Source organism: Cetorhinus maximus, chromosome 9 (genome assembly GCF_964194155.1).
Source record: "Cetorhinus maximus chromosome 9, sCetMax3.hap1.1, whole genome shotgun sequence".
Classification (NCBI taxonomy): Eukaryota; Metazoa; Chordata; class Chondrichthyes; order Lamniformes; family Cetorhinidae; genus Cetorhinus; species Cetorhinus maximus.
Window position 1 is genome coordinate 103,359,934 of NC_135887.1, and position 19,905 is coordinate 103,379,838.

General features: G+C 41.5%; 1 protein-coding gene across 3 annotated transcripts in view; it reads right to left on the reverse strand.

Moving 5' to 3' along the window:
• tub (TUB bipartite transcription factor) overlaps positions 1-19,905 on the reverse strand; it is a 275,702-nt gene that overhangs the window by 95,197 nt on the left and 160,600 nt on the right. For 2 of the 3 annotated variants that reach the window (XM_078549224.1, XM_078549223.1), the window contains exon 4: positions 4,160-4,297. The exons of the other annotated variant lie outside the window; for it this stretch is intronic. In XM_078549224.1, the coding sequence (XP_078405350.1) occupies positions 4,160-4,297 (138 nt within the window). The remainder of the gene's footprint in view (positions 1-4,159; positions 4,298-19,905) is intronic. 3 annotated transcript variants of the gene reach the window in all.

Below are 19,905 nucleotides of genomic sequence, written 5' to 3' on the forward strand. Positions count from 1 at the left end.
ATGGGCAGAATTTTTCGCTCGGCGGCTGGGCCCACAGCTGACCCGTTCGAGCATGAAATGAAAGGCATAGACATCGGCACGCTCAGTGCACAGTCGCGCGATAGTTCAGTTGGCGGACGCACTCCGGCGTCAGCATCGTGCCCGCCGATAATTAAAAGACCTGTTCAGGCCATTAAATAATCAATTAACTTAAATTTTTCGCTGCCCATCCAACCTAGCGATTGGCAGGCAGGCAAAAAGTAAAAAACAGCCTTTGCATTTTTAAGCAAATGAAAATAAAATAAAAGTTTTAAAATGTAATTAATTACATGCCCCTCCTTATGTGACTCTGTCATGTTTTATTACACTTTTATTTTCTTCATGTTCTTTTTTAAAAATGCTTCATCTCCCCGAGGCAGCTCCGTGCCTCAGGGAGGTTGTCAAGCGCACGCTCGCACGCACGCATGTATGAAGCTTGTGCTCAGCCCGCTCGCCCTCCTCTACCCCCCACCCCCCCACCCCGCACAGGCAGCGCTGAGCCCTGCTGCTCGCGTTTCACGCTGGGCGGGCCTTAACTGGCCCTCCAGCGTAAAATTGTGGTCCAGTCCCAATGGCGCGTGACAATCAGCTTCCCGACTGCCCCCACCCGCCCCCGCCAGGCCTGTCAGCCAAGGGAAAAATTCTGCCCCATGTTTCATTGTGTTCGCGGTCTAGATGGGATTCTTTGGGACTTGTCTACTTTCCCTAAATAAGCTGCTTGAGACTATAGTTTTTTAAAACCATAACTTTTTATTTACAGCTACTATGTACCTATTCGGACCTGTGCGTGAGGTTGGAGCTTCTGCTCCCCCCCAGATCTCTGCTATTCAATCATGTGGTGTTACATCATTACATCAGCATCATATGCTTGTGATGTTAACCGTTTACTAGAGAAGCAGAAGCTATATCAGTTCTCTCCACTCTCTACAAGCAGAACCGTGGGGCAAATTTTGAGTTTTGGTGAATGACCAGTGGAATGCACAGCCAGCGATTTTGAGGTTGCACCTTTATTTACAATTTGCAGGCAAGCTTCAGGGTGTCAAATAGGCGCCCAAGAGAGTTCACCCAATTGAGGCCTCAACGCTACTTTGCAGGTGTTAATGGTTTACCGACTTCATTTTCATTAATACTTGGCAAACACGATAAAAATTAGCCTCATTGTATTTTAGCAGCCGATTCACACATTTAGTTTGAAAATTCAAGTTTCATATCTAACCATCCGTAAAATCTGTGAGCTTTGGAAACTGAGGGACATTAGTAACTGTGTTCAGAGTTCAGTTTTGGATGAGGATGCCTGAGGACCATAAACCATTACACAGGAGTCATTTTCACAGAATCTTACTGACACAGAAGGAGGCCATTCGGCCCATTGTGTCTGCAATGGCTCTCCAAATGAGCATTATGATCTAGTGACATTGCCCTGTCTTTTCCCCGTGCCTTTGCACATTGTTTCTATCCAAATAATCATCTAATGCCCTCTTGAATGCCTTGATTGAACCTGCCTCCACCACACTTCCAGGCAGTGCATTCCAGACCTGAACCACTCGTGTGAAAAAAAATTTTTTCACGTCACATTTGCTTCGTTTGCAAATCACTTTAAATCTGTACCCTCTTGTTCCTGATCCTTTTACAGGTGGGAAATGCTTCTCCCTATCTACCCTGTCCAGCCCCCTCATGATTTTGAACATCTCTATCAAATCTCCTCTTAGCCTTCTTCTCTCCAAGGAAAACAGTCCCAACCTCCAAAATCTGCCCTCATAACTGAAGTTTCTCATCCCTGGAACTATTCTTGTAAACCTGTTCTGCACTCTCTCCAATGTGTTCACATCCTTCCTATAGTGTGATGCCCAGAATTGTACACAATATCACAGCGGAGGTCTAAGGGGTGCCTTATCTAAATTTAGCATAACTTCCCTTTCTATTGTTGTTTTCTATTGGCAACTCACTAAAAGCAGAGAATACCAGTTATTGAATGGTGTGAGAGAAACATCTGGAGGAGTGAAGCATAACCCAAGGAGAGACCAAGTTACAAAAGGAAATTAACAACAACCCCAAACTCTAGCCACCCCAACCTGGCAGAGATCAAATATAGCTGAAGCCTTGTCCCACAGAGGATATGACTTCAGGTAATATTTAACACTGTGATAAAAGCTAAAAACAGCGGATGCTGGAAATCCAAAACAAAAACAAAAATACCTGGAAAAACTCAGCAGGTCTGGCAGCATCTGTGGAGAGGAACACAGTTAACGTTTCGAGTCTGAATGACCCTTCAACAGAACTAAGTAAAAATAGAAGAGAGGTGAAATATAAGCTGGCTTAAGGGGGTTGGGACAATTACATCTGGATAGAGGGCCAGTGATAGGTGGAGATAGCCAAAAGATGTCACAGACAAAAGAACAAAGAGGTGTTGAAGATGGTGATATTATCTACGGAATGTGCTAATTAAGGGTAGAAAACAGGTCAAGCAGGGTACAGATAGCCCTAGTGGGGGTGGGGTGAAGGAATCGAAAAAGGCTAAAAGGTAGAGATAAGACAATGGATGGAAATACATTTAAAAATAATGGAAATAGGTGGGAAAAGAAAAATCTATATAAATTATTGGAAAAAAAAGGGGGGGATCGGAAAGGGGATGGGGATGGAGGAGAGAGTTCATGATCTAAAATTGTTGAACTCAATATTCAGTCCGGAGGCTGTAAAGTGCCTAGTCAGAAGATGAGGTGCTGTTCCTCCAGTTTGCATTGAGCTTCACTGGAACAATGCAGCAGGCCAAGGACAGACATGTGGGCATGAGAGCAGGGTGGAGTGTTGAAATGGCAAGTGACAGGGAGGTCTAGGTCATGCTTGCGAACAGACCGAAGGTGTTCTGCAAAGCAGTCACCCAGTCTGCGTTTGGTCTCTCCAATGTAGAGGAAACCGCATTGGGAGCAACGAATGCAGTAGACTAAATTGAGGGAAGTGCAAGTGAAATGCTGCTTCACTTGAAAGGAGTGTTTGGGCCCTTGGACGATGAGGAGAGGGGAAGTAAAGGGGCAGGTGTTGCACCTTCTGTGGTTGCATGGGAAGGTGCCGTGGGAGGGGGTTGAGGTGTAGGGGGTGATGGAGGAGTGGACCAGGGTGTCCCGGAGGGAACAATCCCTGCGGATTGCTGCCAGGGGGGTGAAGGGAAGATGTGTTTGGTGGTGGCATCATGCTGGAGTTGGCAGAAATGGCGGAGGATGATCCTTTGAATGCGGAGGCTGGTGCGGTGATAAGTGAGGACAAGGGGGACCCTATCATGTTTCTGGGAGGAGGAGAAGGCGTGAGGGCGGATGCGCGGGAGATGGGCCGGACACGGTTGAGGGCCCTGTCAACGACCGTGGGTGGAAAACCTCGGTTAAGGAAGAAGGAAGACATGTCAGAGGAACTGTTTTTGAAAGTCAACACTGTGATTTTATTAAGAACATGAGAACTGTCCGAGGCAATAAGATCAGATTTGCTCATTAAAGTATATTCTTCTGGAGCTCCAACTGTTCCATTCCAAAATCTAGCCCTATCATATTGAAAGCAGTTACTGATTTTGTCTCCAGTATCTCAGCTATCAAATTATTCCACATGTTCAGCACACTGAGTAAAGTGATATTCATAAGAACAACATTTATTTGCCCCCAACTCTGCCTACTTTGCACACGCTGAGAGTAAGCCATCATTTTCAGTATGAATCTCATTTGCAAAATGGTTTTTACCAAATAAACAGCAGATAAAATAATTGCAAAATCAGCCAACAAATTTATCATAGAGTATGGAACGTTCCTATCTCTTTATACCGCAGGCATTGTTTCACTTTTTAGTACTGTAACAATGTAGCACATTTCATAAATCATAATATATTTGCATAACCCAAATTAATTCCATTGTGCACACTCTTGTGACACTCTTCCCTCTATTGGATATTTTAAACTTTTACACAGATTCTACTCTGAGACTTTGATGAGTGTGTAGGAATTCTAAGGACGTGCTTTAAAGTCATCACCTACTCCTCCAATTGTAAATTTAAGATATAATTCAAGGAAACCCACTATAGTATATTTCCATATCACAAGCAGGCATGCTTTTTAATGTAGAGACAAGTGGTCTGCATGCAGTTCTAGTGTAACCAGCTGACCTTTCTGTTTACCCCTTTTCTCCTTCTTGAGGCTGGCAGCTTGTGAACCTGCAGCTGAGGACTTTGATTTTTTAGAAGGCTTTGGAACTTGCACATCTGTTACAACCTTTACATCCTCATGTTCGGCTTCTTGCACTGCTGTGTGAAATATTTGGATAAAACAGAGAGAGAGAGATAAGGAGAGACCGGAAGAGCAGAAATAAGAATAAAGCAGAGGGAAGTAATTCAGAGAAAAAGCAAAACAGTGGAACAGTTTTAATAGGTTTTAACTAATGAGGAAATGAATATTTCAAACCACATTCCTCTTTTATAATCAGAGGGCATGAAAGAATATCTTGAAAAAGGCACAAAGCAGCCATGTATTACATTTATTCCATTACTATAGCCTAATTACAAGTTAAACTCAAGTTTAATCAAGTTTACTATCCCAAATTTAACATTAATAACAACAATATTGACCTTTATTCCAACCTTTATTTGATACCACATAAAACCTGGTATAAATTCCCTGCCTACAAGATGAAATACACTTAAACATTTTCATCAGATGTTATAGGTCAGAAAGCTGTTAACAACTTGCAAATAAACAATGGAGAAAAGATTTCCAAGGCACTTCAAAAAGGCTGCATCAGGCAAAAATGGATATCAAAGCAAAGAGGGAGATAATTAGGAGTGAGCAAAAGCTTTGCCAGAGAGTTGTGTTTTAAGGGAGGCCTGAAGGGAGAGAAGGTGGTGGACAGCTGGAGGGGTTTAGACAAGGAATTCCAAAATATGGGGCCCTGGTGACTGCCAATTGGGTAAGGATTGTGGAGGGAGGGGATTCTAGAAGTTAGAATCAGAGGAGTAGAGAGTCTGGAGGGATTTATAGGTCTAAGTGAGGTTACAAAGATAGGCAAATGCATGAATGAGAATTTTAGATTGAAAACTTTAGGAGATCGGGAGCCAATGTAGGGCAGCAGGAACAGAGGCAATAGATGAATGGGACTTGATGTAGGATAGGATAGAATAGAGTAGGACAGGACAGGACAGAATAGTTTAGGACAGGATAGGGCAAAATTGGATAGCAGCAGCAGAGGTTTGAATGAGATGAAGTTAACAGAGGCCACGAAAGTGTTGAAATGATCAAGTTTGAAGGTGACAAAGGCATGAATGAGGCTTTCAACAAAGGATATGCAGAGATAGGGGAAGAGGCAGTTGGTGTTAGAGAGTTGGAAGTGGGTGGTTGTTGTGATAGAGAGGTTGTGTAGCTCAGCTCTGGGTTCAAAAAGACACCATGGCAAATGTTATGGTTCAGCCCAAGGTAATGGCTGATGAGGGATGTGGGTGGAATTGGTGATAAGTGTGCAGTCTTTGTGGAAGCAGCCAAAAATGATGGATCTGATCCAATCCTAGTAGTTAATTGGTGGAAATTGCAGCTCACCCAAGACTGGATGCGGGACAGGCTGTCAGACAACACAGTGGAGGTGTTGAGAAAGATGGTATGCAGGTGGAGCTTGATATCACCAGTATACATTTGGAAGCTGACCCCATTATCAACTGATGGTGTCGCTGGGGGATAGCATGTAGTTAAGAGAAAGGGCCAAGGACAGATCATTGGAAGATCTGGGGGTAACAGTGTGGGGCTGGCAAGAGATGCCATTGTGGGATATGCTCGAACTACAATTGGATAAGTAATAGTGAAACAAAGTGAGAGTAGTCATATTGAGCTGGACCTTGGAAGAGATGTCTTGGAGGAGGATGGTGTGGCCAAAGGCTAGAAAGAAGAGGAGAAGGGATGCTGCACTATGGATATAGTCACAAAGGATATCATTTGTGACATTGGTTAGAGCAGGTTCAGGGCTGTGGTAGGAACTAAAACATATAAATTCAAACATTGAGTTGAGGGAGAGACGGGGCCAGATTTGGGAAGAAACACATTCAAATACTTTGGAGAGGTTGGGGCAGTAGTTTACCAGGACAGAGGGGTTCAGGTCACTTTTTGAGGTGACAATGCCTGAGGAGAAGGAATCATTTCCAGTATCATCTAGCATGCAGGCCAGGAAGGAAATTTGGCTGGTCAGCAGTTTAGTGGGATTGGGCCAAAGGAAACAGAGGCGTGGCTAACGAACAAGATGAGCTCAGAGAAAGCACAAAGAGAGATAGAGGATAAACGAGAGAAAGATGCAGGTTCAGGGCTAGAGGTTGCCTGGCAGAAAGTTCAGCCGGGTGGCCAAGGGGAAGGGAGAGAAGCAGCAACATAGTATCTTTATGCAATATAATGTGAAACTAATGACTAAATCACACTGGTTTGCTAATGGCTTCCTTCCTGGACATAATCAGTGATCCAGGCGCAATTTGCATTCAAGATTATGCTAATTTTCAGAAGAGTTTTTTCTCTCAAATTTCCACTCAAACTCATTAGCATGTCATCAAACATAACATCTGCTGAGTCAGCACACTCAGGCAGTGCTATAGAAAATATTTTTTTTTAATTGGTATTTAAATTATCCTTGACATATCTAACTTGGTGCAGTTTTATTGATATAGTAGAAAATGGGTTTAACAAAAAAGAAGGCATTTTTATTTAGAATGTCAGTCTGCCACGTGAGTAACCGAGTTTTAATTAACTGAAAATGACTTTGAAAAAGTATGATTAGTTACATTGATGTGTAGTAATCAGTTTCTTCATAAATTCAGAAATCAAATTTAGAAGCTTTTCAAACATGGCTATTCATTTCCTCATGCCAATGAAGAACAGTTTAATTTGAAGCCTCTTTGAAAGCCTGCAAATAGTGTAAGCTTAGTTTGATTTGAGGGCTTAGTCAGTTTTGTGCCAGGAGCCAGTTTCTACAGCAATTTTTTTAAAAAGTAGTGCAAAAGATCACAGAAACACGACTTGCACTGAGTGCAATTTGCACTTAAAATTCAATGATATTTTTGCACTGATTTGGCTGATTTCCGAAAGATTGCACTAAGATTACCAATGCAACCTAGCAGAAACTCCTAACCTTTATCCCGATACATCTCTCAGCCCTACTGTGCCATGAATTTAATCCTTTTTACATTGGGTTTAGCCAAAAAGTAGCATTTTGACAGACCACTCCCCATTATGGCATAGGTTAGAAATTTCAAACATAATAACACAATAATGCCGACTATAATTAAAACCCAATGGACATGTCACAATGATTTGTTTGTTTCGGGAAATCACAAGTCAAGTTTGTATACAAATAGACTTCATTAAAGCATACTAAAAAATATTGTCATTTTGAAATACTAAGCTTAGAAAATGCAAATCATGTGCTATTCAGAAACATTTGCATAACATTTTGTTTTTGCTCAAAGTTTAAATTCAAGCTGTATCCTCCCACATAGCAGGCCTGCAAATCGAAAGGAAGAAGATCTCAATAAGTTATTTAGAAGGCATTTCAAAGCAGCTGAATCAGTAGGAAGCAGAGATGTTTGCTCATTGCTCACTAACATTGGGACTGACGGTAATACTCCACTCCACCAAAACAGCACGGCAACAAAGCAGGGCCATAGCCCCTTGGTTGACTTTGATGCGGGGTTCCCACAAAATACTGAGCTAGGAAGTCTAGGACCACCAGGATCTCAGCAGAATCCCTACTGCCAACCAGCACACTTAATCGTCCCACTAAAGAATCACTTAAAAAAAGATAGTGTTGTTTTTGAATCAAAGCAGAGCCACCAAGGGGCAGCATTGTGCCAGCTCAAAATACCAACATCATGCACGACAGTGAGGGAAGAAAAGGCACTGTGTGGGAGTTGAAAATTATGTTGTGTGTGTATTTGTCATTGGGTACAACATTGGCAGATTTCCAATTATAAAATGGCAATCGATATTTTTGGAAGAACTTAGCATGAAAGTGGCTTGGGCTTGTTAATTTATAGAGTTGGTTTGTCCCCTTGTCTTTTATTTTTTTTTAAATGCAAATGATGAAGCACAGATCCTGGTATTAGTGCCTAGCACAGCAGTTTTCCATGCTGCATTGTTGATCCTTTTGCTAATTATTCTCTGGCCCATTCACCCTCTTATTTAGTATGGCTTTGCCAGCCTAATCATTAATCTGCATGTAGAGGCCTCAGCATGAAGATGTGGCACATGCAGCAGATGCGAATTATCCTGAAAAATCTGCAGTAAGGTGCGGGAAGAGAAATTGACAGGCATTTTGAAATCCAAATGTTAAATTCAGTAATAATTCTGCCTGTTGCATTAATTTTGCTGTATCTGCATTTTGCCTCTGCCTGGCACATGGGTATAATGGCAATAGCTGCTGCAGAGAGAACCATTTTTCATTCACCTTAAAATAAAAATGGAACAGATAACAGCTTGACATGAGTGCACAGCGAGAGCTTCTGGGAAAGTTATCCTTGATTGGCACAATACTGTTCTGGTAGTCATATATCATTGTGAAGTGAGTAAAATTCTTTTTTGGATCATATAGGATGCTGTAGCCTGACTTTTATGGGATCATGGGGGTAGTCAGTTGACCCCCTTACCATTGGGAAAGCCAACTGTACTGTAGGATTGCTTGTTGTGTTGTTGCTGTTCTATGACAAGGTGATTAAGTCATTGACCTTACTGTACAATATATTTGTGACTTCCTTGATAAATTTGTGGGCATCAGGCATGCCAATGATATAAATGTTCCCAAGTCTGGGAGGGGCCTGAATAATGAAAAGTGAGGTCCATGTTGACTTTGACCACCCTGGACAGCACAGTATGAATATCATATGTTGATTGGAGGTTTTCCCGAATTATGGCTACGTTTTCACTGCCTCCATGCTAAACCTCAACCAACAAGGGCACATCTCTACTGCCATTACAAGGCAATTGAGACAGGAGACTTGCTATGTAACAGAATGATCGGACTTGAATGTCTGCCATGCTATTGACAACATGGACCTCCATTTTCTGCCCTTTCTGTCTTTCTTCTGTCAGGTTCAGTGCTATTAGAGCATTGATCGCATTTCCCATCGTGAGTATAGAACTAAAATATGGGAAACAATTTGCAGTGTATCACCTTTAAATAAAACTTCAGCTTCACAGTAGGCTTTCCAGCAACTCCGATTTCATTCAAGTGAAATGAATATTTGAATGAACAATGCATTAGCCCGCAATACAAAACATTTTGCCCTTAAATTTAATTGCTTTAATTGGCCTTTGTAAGCAATGAGTCCTTTAGTACTCATTCCGAAAAATTCTTTCCATACAGTTTTTAAGGGCGATAAGCAAGTGTAATAAATACTCCTAAGATCACAGGCTGCTAGGGCATATTTGTCACTACTGTTAGACAGTGATGGCTTGTAAATCTAGATCAGGGACTAAACAAAATCTATTGCTTTACATTATCAATTACTTGGAATACAAATACTATCACTATTCCTCTCTAAAATAACATGGATGGAGGGTGCCTCCCTGTCTCCCAGAAGCTAATAGAAATTAAAACTTGTGATGCATTTGTAAGAGGCTGTGTTTAACTATCTAAAAATATTTCAGACCTCCTTTTGAGGATTCAGAATCTCCTTTGCAAGACCAGTGATGAAGAGAACCTTCCCCAATATGGTACTGCAGCTCTCTACAGTCTGAACATCCAGTTAAAGGCTTCCGTGATGGACGCTTCCACTGCCAATCAACGTGGAGTTATTACCCGCTTCAGGATGGCCTGCAATATTGTGAAGCTAACCATCATGGTGCCACAGATGAATGATGGAACAGGCACCTCCATCCAACCTGCTATTTGCTGCACATCATGGTTTATTATCTGTTGTTCGTGTGTGTATATATATATATATAAAATATATATATATATGTATAACATATATTATATAAAACATATATTATATTTATATATATTATAGCTATATATATATATGAGAGAAGCATGCAATCTTTTAAAGCGGAGCCCATCAGACCTTGAGACCTAGCTTCTCAGCAGATTAGGGACCTCTTCTGCCCTTTAGTGTAAAAGACAACTTCTGCCAAGGCCCAGGCCTTTTAATATCTTGGTGCTGTCAGCAAGTTGCTTTCAGTCATTTAATTCACAAACCCTCCACTCAACCCGCCACTCTCTCTTCCAGCAGCTAATCAGAAATGGGAATACCGCAAGGCTTTAAATTTGAATTAAACTGAGGTTAGTGCTGGGTTATTCAGGGAGGTGTTAAGTCCTAATGCAGTGAGAATGCCACTGAAGGGGACAATATAGATCCTATAGCAGCAGTGTCCAAGGTACAGTTTGATATTAGCTTGGCAATTCCTGAGGGAACTAAGGAAACCTTTTCTTGGCTTTGGCTGTTTTCTTCTTGTATTTTCACAAATTAAGCATAAATTTCAGTCTTGAAAGCTTAACCGGTTAAAATAAATTTAGCCAGGTTAAATATTTCATAAATTATTAAACATGGATATAGCAGACATTTGAAAAGAAATCTGGAGCAATTTATCCACAGGTGGTTTACAAAATATAAAATCAGAATAAATTTTAAAATCTCAATAGAATTGAGAAAAACAACTCGGTGTTTCCTGCTGATTCCAGCTATGCTTTACACCCTTCTTAGCTGTACAAGAGGAAAATCTATTTTAGATAGCTAGTCTTCGAACAGAATATTTAAAATTCACAAACAAATAAGAGAAATGCTAGATGATCCTCTGCAGCATTTCAACAAATTTTTGTATACTGAAACAGTTACTGCAGTGTTCTAATACAAACAGGTTGTTTACTACAATTTATGAAGGGCCACTTCACAGTGAGTGAGTGATAAAGTGCATTTGTGTTATGCGACTGCACTTTGGAAAGCACATTTTAGTTTACAGATTACCATAATTATACACATATCAGTATGTGTTGACAGCATAATTGCTCAGATTTATAAGGTAAATGATTTCTAATTTTTGTTTCAAATTATTTTATCAACATGCATTGAAGTATGCAACCTCTGCTGGTGGGCCTGTGGTAGGCTCCTCAGCGTTCAAGTACGTCCAAGCTGTAAATGATTCGATCATCTTCCGAGGATCCTTTCATGACTGAACAGCCCAATGCAAGATTGGGATGGACATCCACAGAACTGGCAGTTCATATTGTCATTACTGGTGCTTGGAGAGCTTCTGCAGCTGTGCCACCTCCGGTCTTCCCCTGGGCAAGTTGCTATGTTCTGAGTTTGACCTTATGATAGAGGGGAGATCATTGATGAAGCAGCTGAAGATGGTACAGCCTAGGACACTACCCTGAGGAACCACTGCAGCTGACGTGAGGCTGAAATGATTGGTCTGACAACCGCAACCGTCTTCGTTTATGTTAGGTATGACTTCAGCAGCGAAGAATTTAAACTGTGCAGATAATCAATTGTTCAATGTGGCTTGCTGCATTTGTTGGCTACAAGGAATCCAGGAAAGATAATGGAGAAGAAAAGGAGGGAAGGGTGGCAGCATTGATCAAATAACCTGTTATAGCAGTGGAGGGGTTGATGTCATTGAGGAGTCAAGTTAGAATCTATTTGGTTAGAATTAAGGAATGATAGAGGAGATATTTCACTGCTGGGTGTAAAATATTGGCCACCAAATAATAGCAAGAAGATAAAGGAGCAAGTTTGCTGACAAGTTACAGAAAGATGCAAGAACTACGAGGTAGCGATAATAGGGAATTTCAATTATCCTAATATAGACTGGGAGAGTAACAGTGTGAAGGGCAAAGAAGGAGAGAACTTCCTGAAATAGAAATATGAGGACTTTCATGCTCAGTGTATTTCCAGCCCAATGGGCAAGGAACCAGTTTTAGATCTAGTTCTGAGGAATGAAGTGCAAAAATTGACGATTTGTGGAACAGTAATCGTGATATCGTCAGGTTTAGAATAGCTATGGAAAAGGACAAAGGGCAAACAGGTCTTTTTTTATTCTTTCACGGGTGTAGGCGTCGCTAGCTAGGCCAGCATTTCTTGCCCATCCCTAATTGCGCTTGAGAAGTCGGTGGTGAGCTGCCTTCTTGAACCACTGCAGGCCAGGTGGTGTAGGTGCACCCACAGTGCTGTAATGTAAAAATACTTAACCAGAGGAGAGCTAACTTCAGCAAATTGAAAAGGTAGATTGGAATCGGAAACTGCTGGCAAAATAGTCATTGAAAATGGGAGACCTTCAAAAAGAAGATGGTCCAGGGACAGAGTAGAAACACTTGCATGGGGGGGAAGGGAACAACATCCAAAACTAGACACCCCCTTGATGACGACATATATAGAACTTAAAATGAGGCAAAAAGGTTCACAATATAATGGAGAATCAAACTGAATATAGGAAGTACAAAAAGAGATCTAAAAAAGGGCATAAGAAAGGCAAAGGGATAGTTTGAGAATAGATTAGCAACTAACACGGAAAGAAATTCAGAAGTATTTTATAAACATAAAAATAATTAGTAGGGTAATCTTAAGGAAGGGCCAATTAGGGACCACATAGGAAGCTTGGTTACACAGGACATAATTCAAAATTTACAAGTGATAAACTTGCAACAGACTTCAAGAGGACATACACAGACTGATTAAATAGGGAGAAATATGGCAGATAGATTTCATCACAGAGAAATGGGAAGTGATACATTTTAGTAGGAACAATGAGAGGCAATATAAACAAAATGATAAAATTTTAAGATAAGTGTAGGAACAAAGACCTGTGGTGTTTTTACATGAATCTTTGAAGGTAAGAGGACATGTTGAGAAGGCTATTAAAAACAAATGGGATCCTTGGCTTTATTAATAGAGGAATAGAGTACAAAAGCATGGGAGTTATGCTAATCCTTCATAAAACATTGATGGAAAATTGAGTTCATTTCTGGGCACTGCACTTTAGAAAGGATGTCAAGGTCTTAGAGTATTTGCAGAAGTGATTTACTAGACTGATACCAGAGATGAGGGATTTCAGTTATGTGGAGAGCAAGAGAAGCTGGGGGTGTACTCCCTAGAGCAGGGGAAGTTGAGAGATTTTACATCATGTTCATGTTCAAAATCATATATGGTTTTGATAGAATAAATAAGGAGAAACTGTTTCCAGTAGAAGGGTTTCTAACCAGATTAAAGGTGATTATCAAAAGAACTAGAGGTAAAATGAGGATTTTTGTTTACAAATTGCGTTGTGATCTGGAATGCACAGCCTGAAAGGGTGGTGGAAGCAGATTTATTAGTAACATTCAAAAGAAAATTGGATAAATACTTGAAAGGAAAACAAATTACAATGTATGGGGAAAGAGCAGGGAATGGGACTAATTGAATAACTCTATAAGAGCCAACACAAGCTCAATGGACTGAATGGACCCTTTCTCTGCTGTATCATTCTATGACTCTAACATGTAGGAGGTCCTCAGGAAGTAGTGAAAATTTTTACAGCCTGTCAAACTCTGGTAGGTGGCCAGATCAACTTTGGGGTCCTTTTCATGGTGGTCTGAAATTCGGGAATGGACAAGGTGAAAGTGACTTCAAGGAAGGGGATGCCTAATCTTTTTGCCTTTAACTTTCCTCCTGCTCGCTTTCCACTGGATGGATTGGGTTTAAATTGCAGCCTTTAAATGAGAATGGCTAGTTGATGTTGCAGAGACCCTGAGCTCCATGTCGAAGTCCAAACATGACCCTGAAGATGCTGTTTCCACTTGACCTTTACCACCCCATGATACCTTAATAATTCTTTCATTTCCCAGTTTAGAAAAAGATTCTCTACAAATGTGGTAATTTTTATAAACTGTCATTTCTATTTCCTTTTTTGCAAACTCTGGCTGGGCACAATGTACAGTGTTTGAAGTACAAAAACTTACATTCATTTGAGATTCATCATGTAAAATAATATCCCAAAATGTTTAACAAAAACATTTTCTGCTCTTTCTTCAGATTTCTAGCACTTGCAGTTTTGTTTTACTTCTTATCCTCAAAAGCTTTGCAAAGCAAAAATGTGAAAACAGAGAAATTTGAAAAGTGTGAAGTTAAGGTAGATTTGAAGGGAAGGGTTTTTTCCTTGGAAGAGAGCTATAATGATTGAAAATGTAACAGTAATCCAGTCATTTGGTGGGCTCGCATTACCTAACACAATGGGATATAAATAATGTACATGAACTGCAGGAATCAGTTTACTCAGATACAATAAACAAAATAAGTTGCTCTGCATCAATTTATGATAGTGAAGATCAACTAAAAGGTTTCCAATGAAATGTCTCTTTTAAGTAATTTGAATATAGGTCATGTAGAGACGCTCGTAGACAGCTTTCAAGGATAATAACCTCATCACAGAAAGTGTCTATGCCTAGCTATGACAATGACAAATAAGTTCCCTTACAGCCTGTTCAACAAGGGATTGGAGCATAACAACTGGAGCATAGAACTCAATGCCTAATCAAGTAGAGGAGCTTATTTTTTGAGTTTCCTTACTCATAAATACGCTGCATGAATAAAAAAGTGACCCTGAAACTGTGAGGTGGGTCCTATTCTGTCAGTATAAATTCAAGGGCTTGACATTGTGGCCTATCCCAGATGGAAAGCACTGATAGTCACAGCCATTACAACAGAAACTGGATAAAAATGCTGAAAGAAATTTTTTGATGATTGAGAAGGAGGTCAATTGGCTTACCTTAGTAAAGGTTGGAACTTTTTTGTTAATCATTCATGAATAGTAAGAATTCATAAATTCTTTCACGAATGGGATGTGGGCATCAGTGGCAAGGCCAGCGTTTGTTGCCAATCCCTAATTGCATTGAACTGAGTGGCTTGCTAGGCCATTTCAGAGGGCAGTTAAGAGTCAACCGCATTCCTGTGATTCTGGAGTCACATGTAGGCCAGACAGTGTAAGGATAACAGATCAGTATTTACAACAATCGATGATAGTTGTCATGGTCACCATAACTGAGCCAAGCTTTATACTCCAGATTTATCAATTTAATTCAAATTCCACCAGCTGCCGTGGTGGGATTGAAATACATGTCCCTAGAGCATTAGCCTGGGCCTCTGGCTTAATAGTCCAGTGACATTACCACAATGCCGCCGTCTCCTTCACTAGGCTGGTAATGGAACCCACTCCTGCCATAAGTGGGCATAGGTTCAATTGGGCCTATCAGGAGGCCAGCTGAGTGAAATTTTATGGGGAAGCTTGGAAACTTGCCATAGACATATTCACTGGATATGCCCATGGTCATGTACCCATCCCGCACCACACAAGCACCACACCACTGCCCCCCCTCCCCCCACCCAAAACCTCAATGTCGCCAGAAACAAGGAAGCTTCCCAATGGACTATGGTTTTATTGCAAAAATAAAAATACCTGGAAAAACTCAGCAGGTCTGGCAGCATCTGCGGAGAGGAACACAGTTAACATTTCGGGTCCGTATGACTCTTCAGCAGAACTAAGGAAAACATTTTTCCTTAGCTCTGTTGAAGAGTCATACGGACTCGAAACGTTAACTGTATTCCTCTCCGCAGATGCTGTCAGACCTACTGAGTTTTTCCAGGTATTTTTATTTTTGTTTTTGTTTTGGATTTCCAGCATCTGCAGTTTTTTTGCTTTTATCTTATGGTTTTATTGCAAGTTCTTGGCTCTAGTTCCAAGCACAAATCAAGCTTTCTGCCATAAGAATTTCAGTCAGTATGTTAATTATCTCTATGGATCTGTTAAACAGAGGTTCTCTGAACAAACCATGTCTCTGGAACAACTTAAACCCTTTTTCAAAAATAATCAAATATCTAAGGTGCTCCTGAGACAAACCCAGATGCCAATTATGACCCTTTTTTCTGATTGAAATTAGGTTCCACGCAACAGTGCAGAAGAATTCGCAGCCTTGAAATGCTGCTCTCACATTCATGTACCTGTTATTAGGCAAACCTGTGGTCTGTATATTACATTCAGCAGGCCTTCATATTCCTATTCATCAAGAAATAACGCTTTTGTTATTGTTACATATAGTTTGTCAAGCAGAGAATGTCTGGTTTGCTTCTATATCCTGATTCATTAGACATTTTTGGAAGAGTTGCACTCATGGAATCTTAATGAATATAAAAATAAAATGTAAATGCCAATTGTGCAGGGATTTATGATTTATTGTGTTAAATAAACAAAACTGTTGTTCTAGGTACTGAATATGAACAGATGAAACATTGGAAATCAGAATTTAGTTGAATGTGAGAATAACAGTGATCAAGATCAGGACCAAGCCAACCCCACCCAAAGATTTCCTGAACCTACTGCTGTAAAATTTGGCCAGAAATTTGTCAAGATATCAAAGTTGCCAAAGTGTCCATTATAGCTTTCAAAAGAAATAGAATGGGAGCATAATGAACTCAATAATAGCTAACAAATCAGTCAAGCAGCAACAGGTACAGCTAGACCTCCAAAATGCATAGAAGGTATGTCATAGATGGCATCAGTTGCCTCAATATTGAAAAGCACATTTAATCAAAAGGTATTCTGATTACATAACTCCCATCATTTGGTCAAATGTGCGAAAGCTGGGAAATTAATATAAAGACTATTCTTCTAACAAGAGTGGTCAGATAAGACAAACACAATAATGTGAATTAACAGCTAATACCATATATGTTTGAAGTCGACATCTAAATTGGAGCTAGTGACAAAAGGTCATTAAGGTGCAGATTGGGCTAAATATGACTTAGTAATAAAATGGGCATGACGGGCACCAATATTTCCATGGTGGAAAACTTTGTGAAGCTCACTGAACATTGGTATAGCATCTAAGGTCTGTTAGAAGGCTAATGTAATGTGCAATCTTCATAAAAGTTTGATGCATAATTCTTGAAAAGGGCTGCTAACTTCACATTTATAATGAGGAGAATATTGGAATCTTGTGGAACTGAATAAGAAGGGGAGAGACGGAAGATTTATGACTTAAATCAAATCTCATGGGATTCAAGATGCAGTTACAAATTGGAATGTTAATAGGCTTTAAAGAGAGAAACAGAAGATGGTAATCAATGGTGATCAGCGATATCCCCCAAGACCAGTTCCAGGTCCCCTTCAGTTTCTAACTTTTACTTCTGACCTTGACAAACACATTATAAGAAGAACATCTAATCTTGTGGGTGATATGAAGTGATATAAGTTAGCAGGAGTATCTGAGGATAGGAATGTTATGGAAAGACAGCTGGAGACATTCAATAACCAACGATATGAATGGTAAGTAACATTTAATACTCAGCGATGTTCAATTCAAGTAGCACTTGCACCATACACGTGCTAGGCAATGACCATTTCCAACAAGAGAGAATCTAGCCATCTCCCCTTGATATTCAATGGCATTACCATCATTGAATCAACAATGTCCTTGGGGTTACCATTGTCCAGAAATTTAATGAGACCAGCCATATAAATACTCTGGTTACAAGAGCAGGTCAGAAGCTGGGAATTCTGAGGCAAGTAACTCATCTCCTGACTCCTGAAAGCCTGTCCACCATCTACAGGCACAAGTCAGGAGTATGATGGAATACTCCCCACTTGGCTGGTTGAGTGCAGCACCAACAACACCAAAGAAACTCAACACCATCCAGGCCAAAGTAGCACAATTGATGGACAACCAGTCACCATCTTGAACATTAATTTCCTCTACCACTGGTACACAGTGGCAGCAATATGTGCCATGTACAAGATCCACTGTAGCAACTCGCCAAGCCTCCTTCGACAACACCTTCTAAACCTACAACCAAACCCTAAAGGACAAGGTCCGCAAATGCGTGAAAACACCACTATCTATTAGTTCTCCTCCAAGCAACACACCATCCGGACTTTGAACTATATCACTGTTCCTTCACTGTCGCTGGGTAAAAACCCTGGAACTCCCTTCCTAACAGCACTGTGGGGGTAGCAACACCAAATGGACTGCAGTGGTTTAAGAACCTGGCTCACCACCACCTTCTCAAGGGCATTAGTGATGGACAACAAATGCTGGCCTTGCCAGTGATGCCCACATCCTGTGAATGAATTTTTTTTCAAATTACCTGATGTTTGTGTTATTATTTAACAATACTCTGACTGTAGGGCACTTGCACCTGGAGCTAGTTGCTGCCCTAACCAAGCTGTTCCAGTACAGTTCGACACTGGCGACTATTCAACAATGTGAAAGATTGCCCATGTATGTCCTATCCACAAAACTCAAGATAAATCTAACCAGGTCAATTATTGCCCTATGAGCCCCCTACTAATCATCAGTAAACTGACAAAAGGAGTAATCCATATTTCCACCAAGCACACCTAAATACCAATAATGTTTTCAGCAACTTTAGTTCAGGTTCTTCCAGAAATACACAGCACCAGACCTCCTCACAGGCCTGACCCAGACACAGGGCAGAATCATCCCAGACTTGTACTAAGTGCGGTAGCGGGCAGTTAAAACGATGTTTTACCTGCCGGCTGCAAAGGCGGATTTTAACACCGCATCGTCCCAAATCCACTGCATTAATTATGCATTCCCGGGAAACACGCCATTTCCATGTTGGGTGGGTCCTCATTCGCCCACCCGCCATCACCCCGCCATTTCATCACGCCAGGCGCCATATTTAAAGTCCAGCCGCACGCTCACCTCTCAGTGCTTCCAGCCCACGCCTGCTGCAAAGGAGACATGGCCCTGAAAGGCAAAAAGACTGCAGCCCCCAGGTGCAATGATGCGTCCCTCGGGCGCCTTTTGGACACAGTGGAGACTCACCGTGTTGTCCTCTACCCCCGCTCCTGCCACCAGATGGGCAGTAATCTCGCTAATCCGGCTTTGGAGGAGGTGGCAGCGGTGGTCAGCGCCAATGACCTTCAAAAGAGGACAGTCATCCAGTGCTGCAAGACGATGAATTATCTCCTCCCTTCTGCCAGGATAAATCACTCTTCTTAACACCCCCAACTCTCACACTCACAAACCCTCACTCACTGCCAGTTCAAGGGACATCACCATTCACTCTCTCACACTCACCATCATTGTCCTCATCCCATCCATCGGACCACTCACCACTCACACATGCCAGGCATACTTTTCATCTGGCCTGGCAGGCGTCCTGCTTACAATCTCTCCATCTCTATTCACGGACTTTGAAAACAGAGCTCTCTAGCTGGCCGGTGAGGATCTGGACTGTTCCTGTGCGGAGACTGCGGTCAGCGCTGCTCTATCAAGTGAGGATCCAGCAGCACACCATCTATCAGACAACCATGCTGTGAATGATGTGTCCTGTTTCACAGGCCACTACCTTGCGCTAATTATCTCCCTTTGCTTTAGCAGGCACATCTGGGAAACAGCCGACGGAGTCCATGACCCAGAGCTTCCAATCAAGGCCCGGAGAAACTTCTGAAGAGGAATCCAAAGGCACCCTCCTTGAAGTCCTGTCACAGCGCTCATCCACACCCTTCACCAGCACAGAGAGACACACTTCGGTGGGACCTAGCTTTAGAGTAGCCTCGGGATCACAATCTTGTGAGCACGTCATACTGTCTGATCCATAGCAGGCGGCAGCAGGGATTTCCCAGGTCCTCAGCACTCGGAGGACTGCTGGAGACCAGAAATCTGCTGAGTCCGAGTCAGATGATTAACCTCTGGACTCAGTCATATCACAGCTGCTGGAGCTGCAAAGGCAAGCTCAGAAATATCAGGAAAGGGATGTCCACTGTACTCCTCAGATTGCAAGGCACAATGGAGACAAGAAACAGATGCAAAAAGCGAACAGCCGAATCCACTGGATGCTGTTTGTTGGCTGAGGTGATAGCCCAGGCATGCTAACGCACCAAAGTCAACACTGGTAGGATG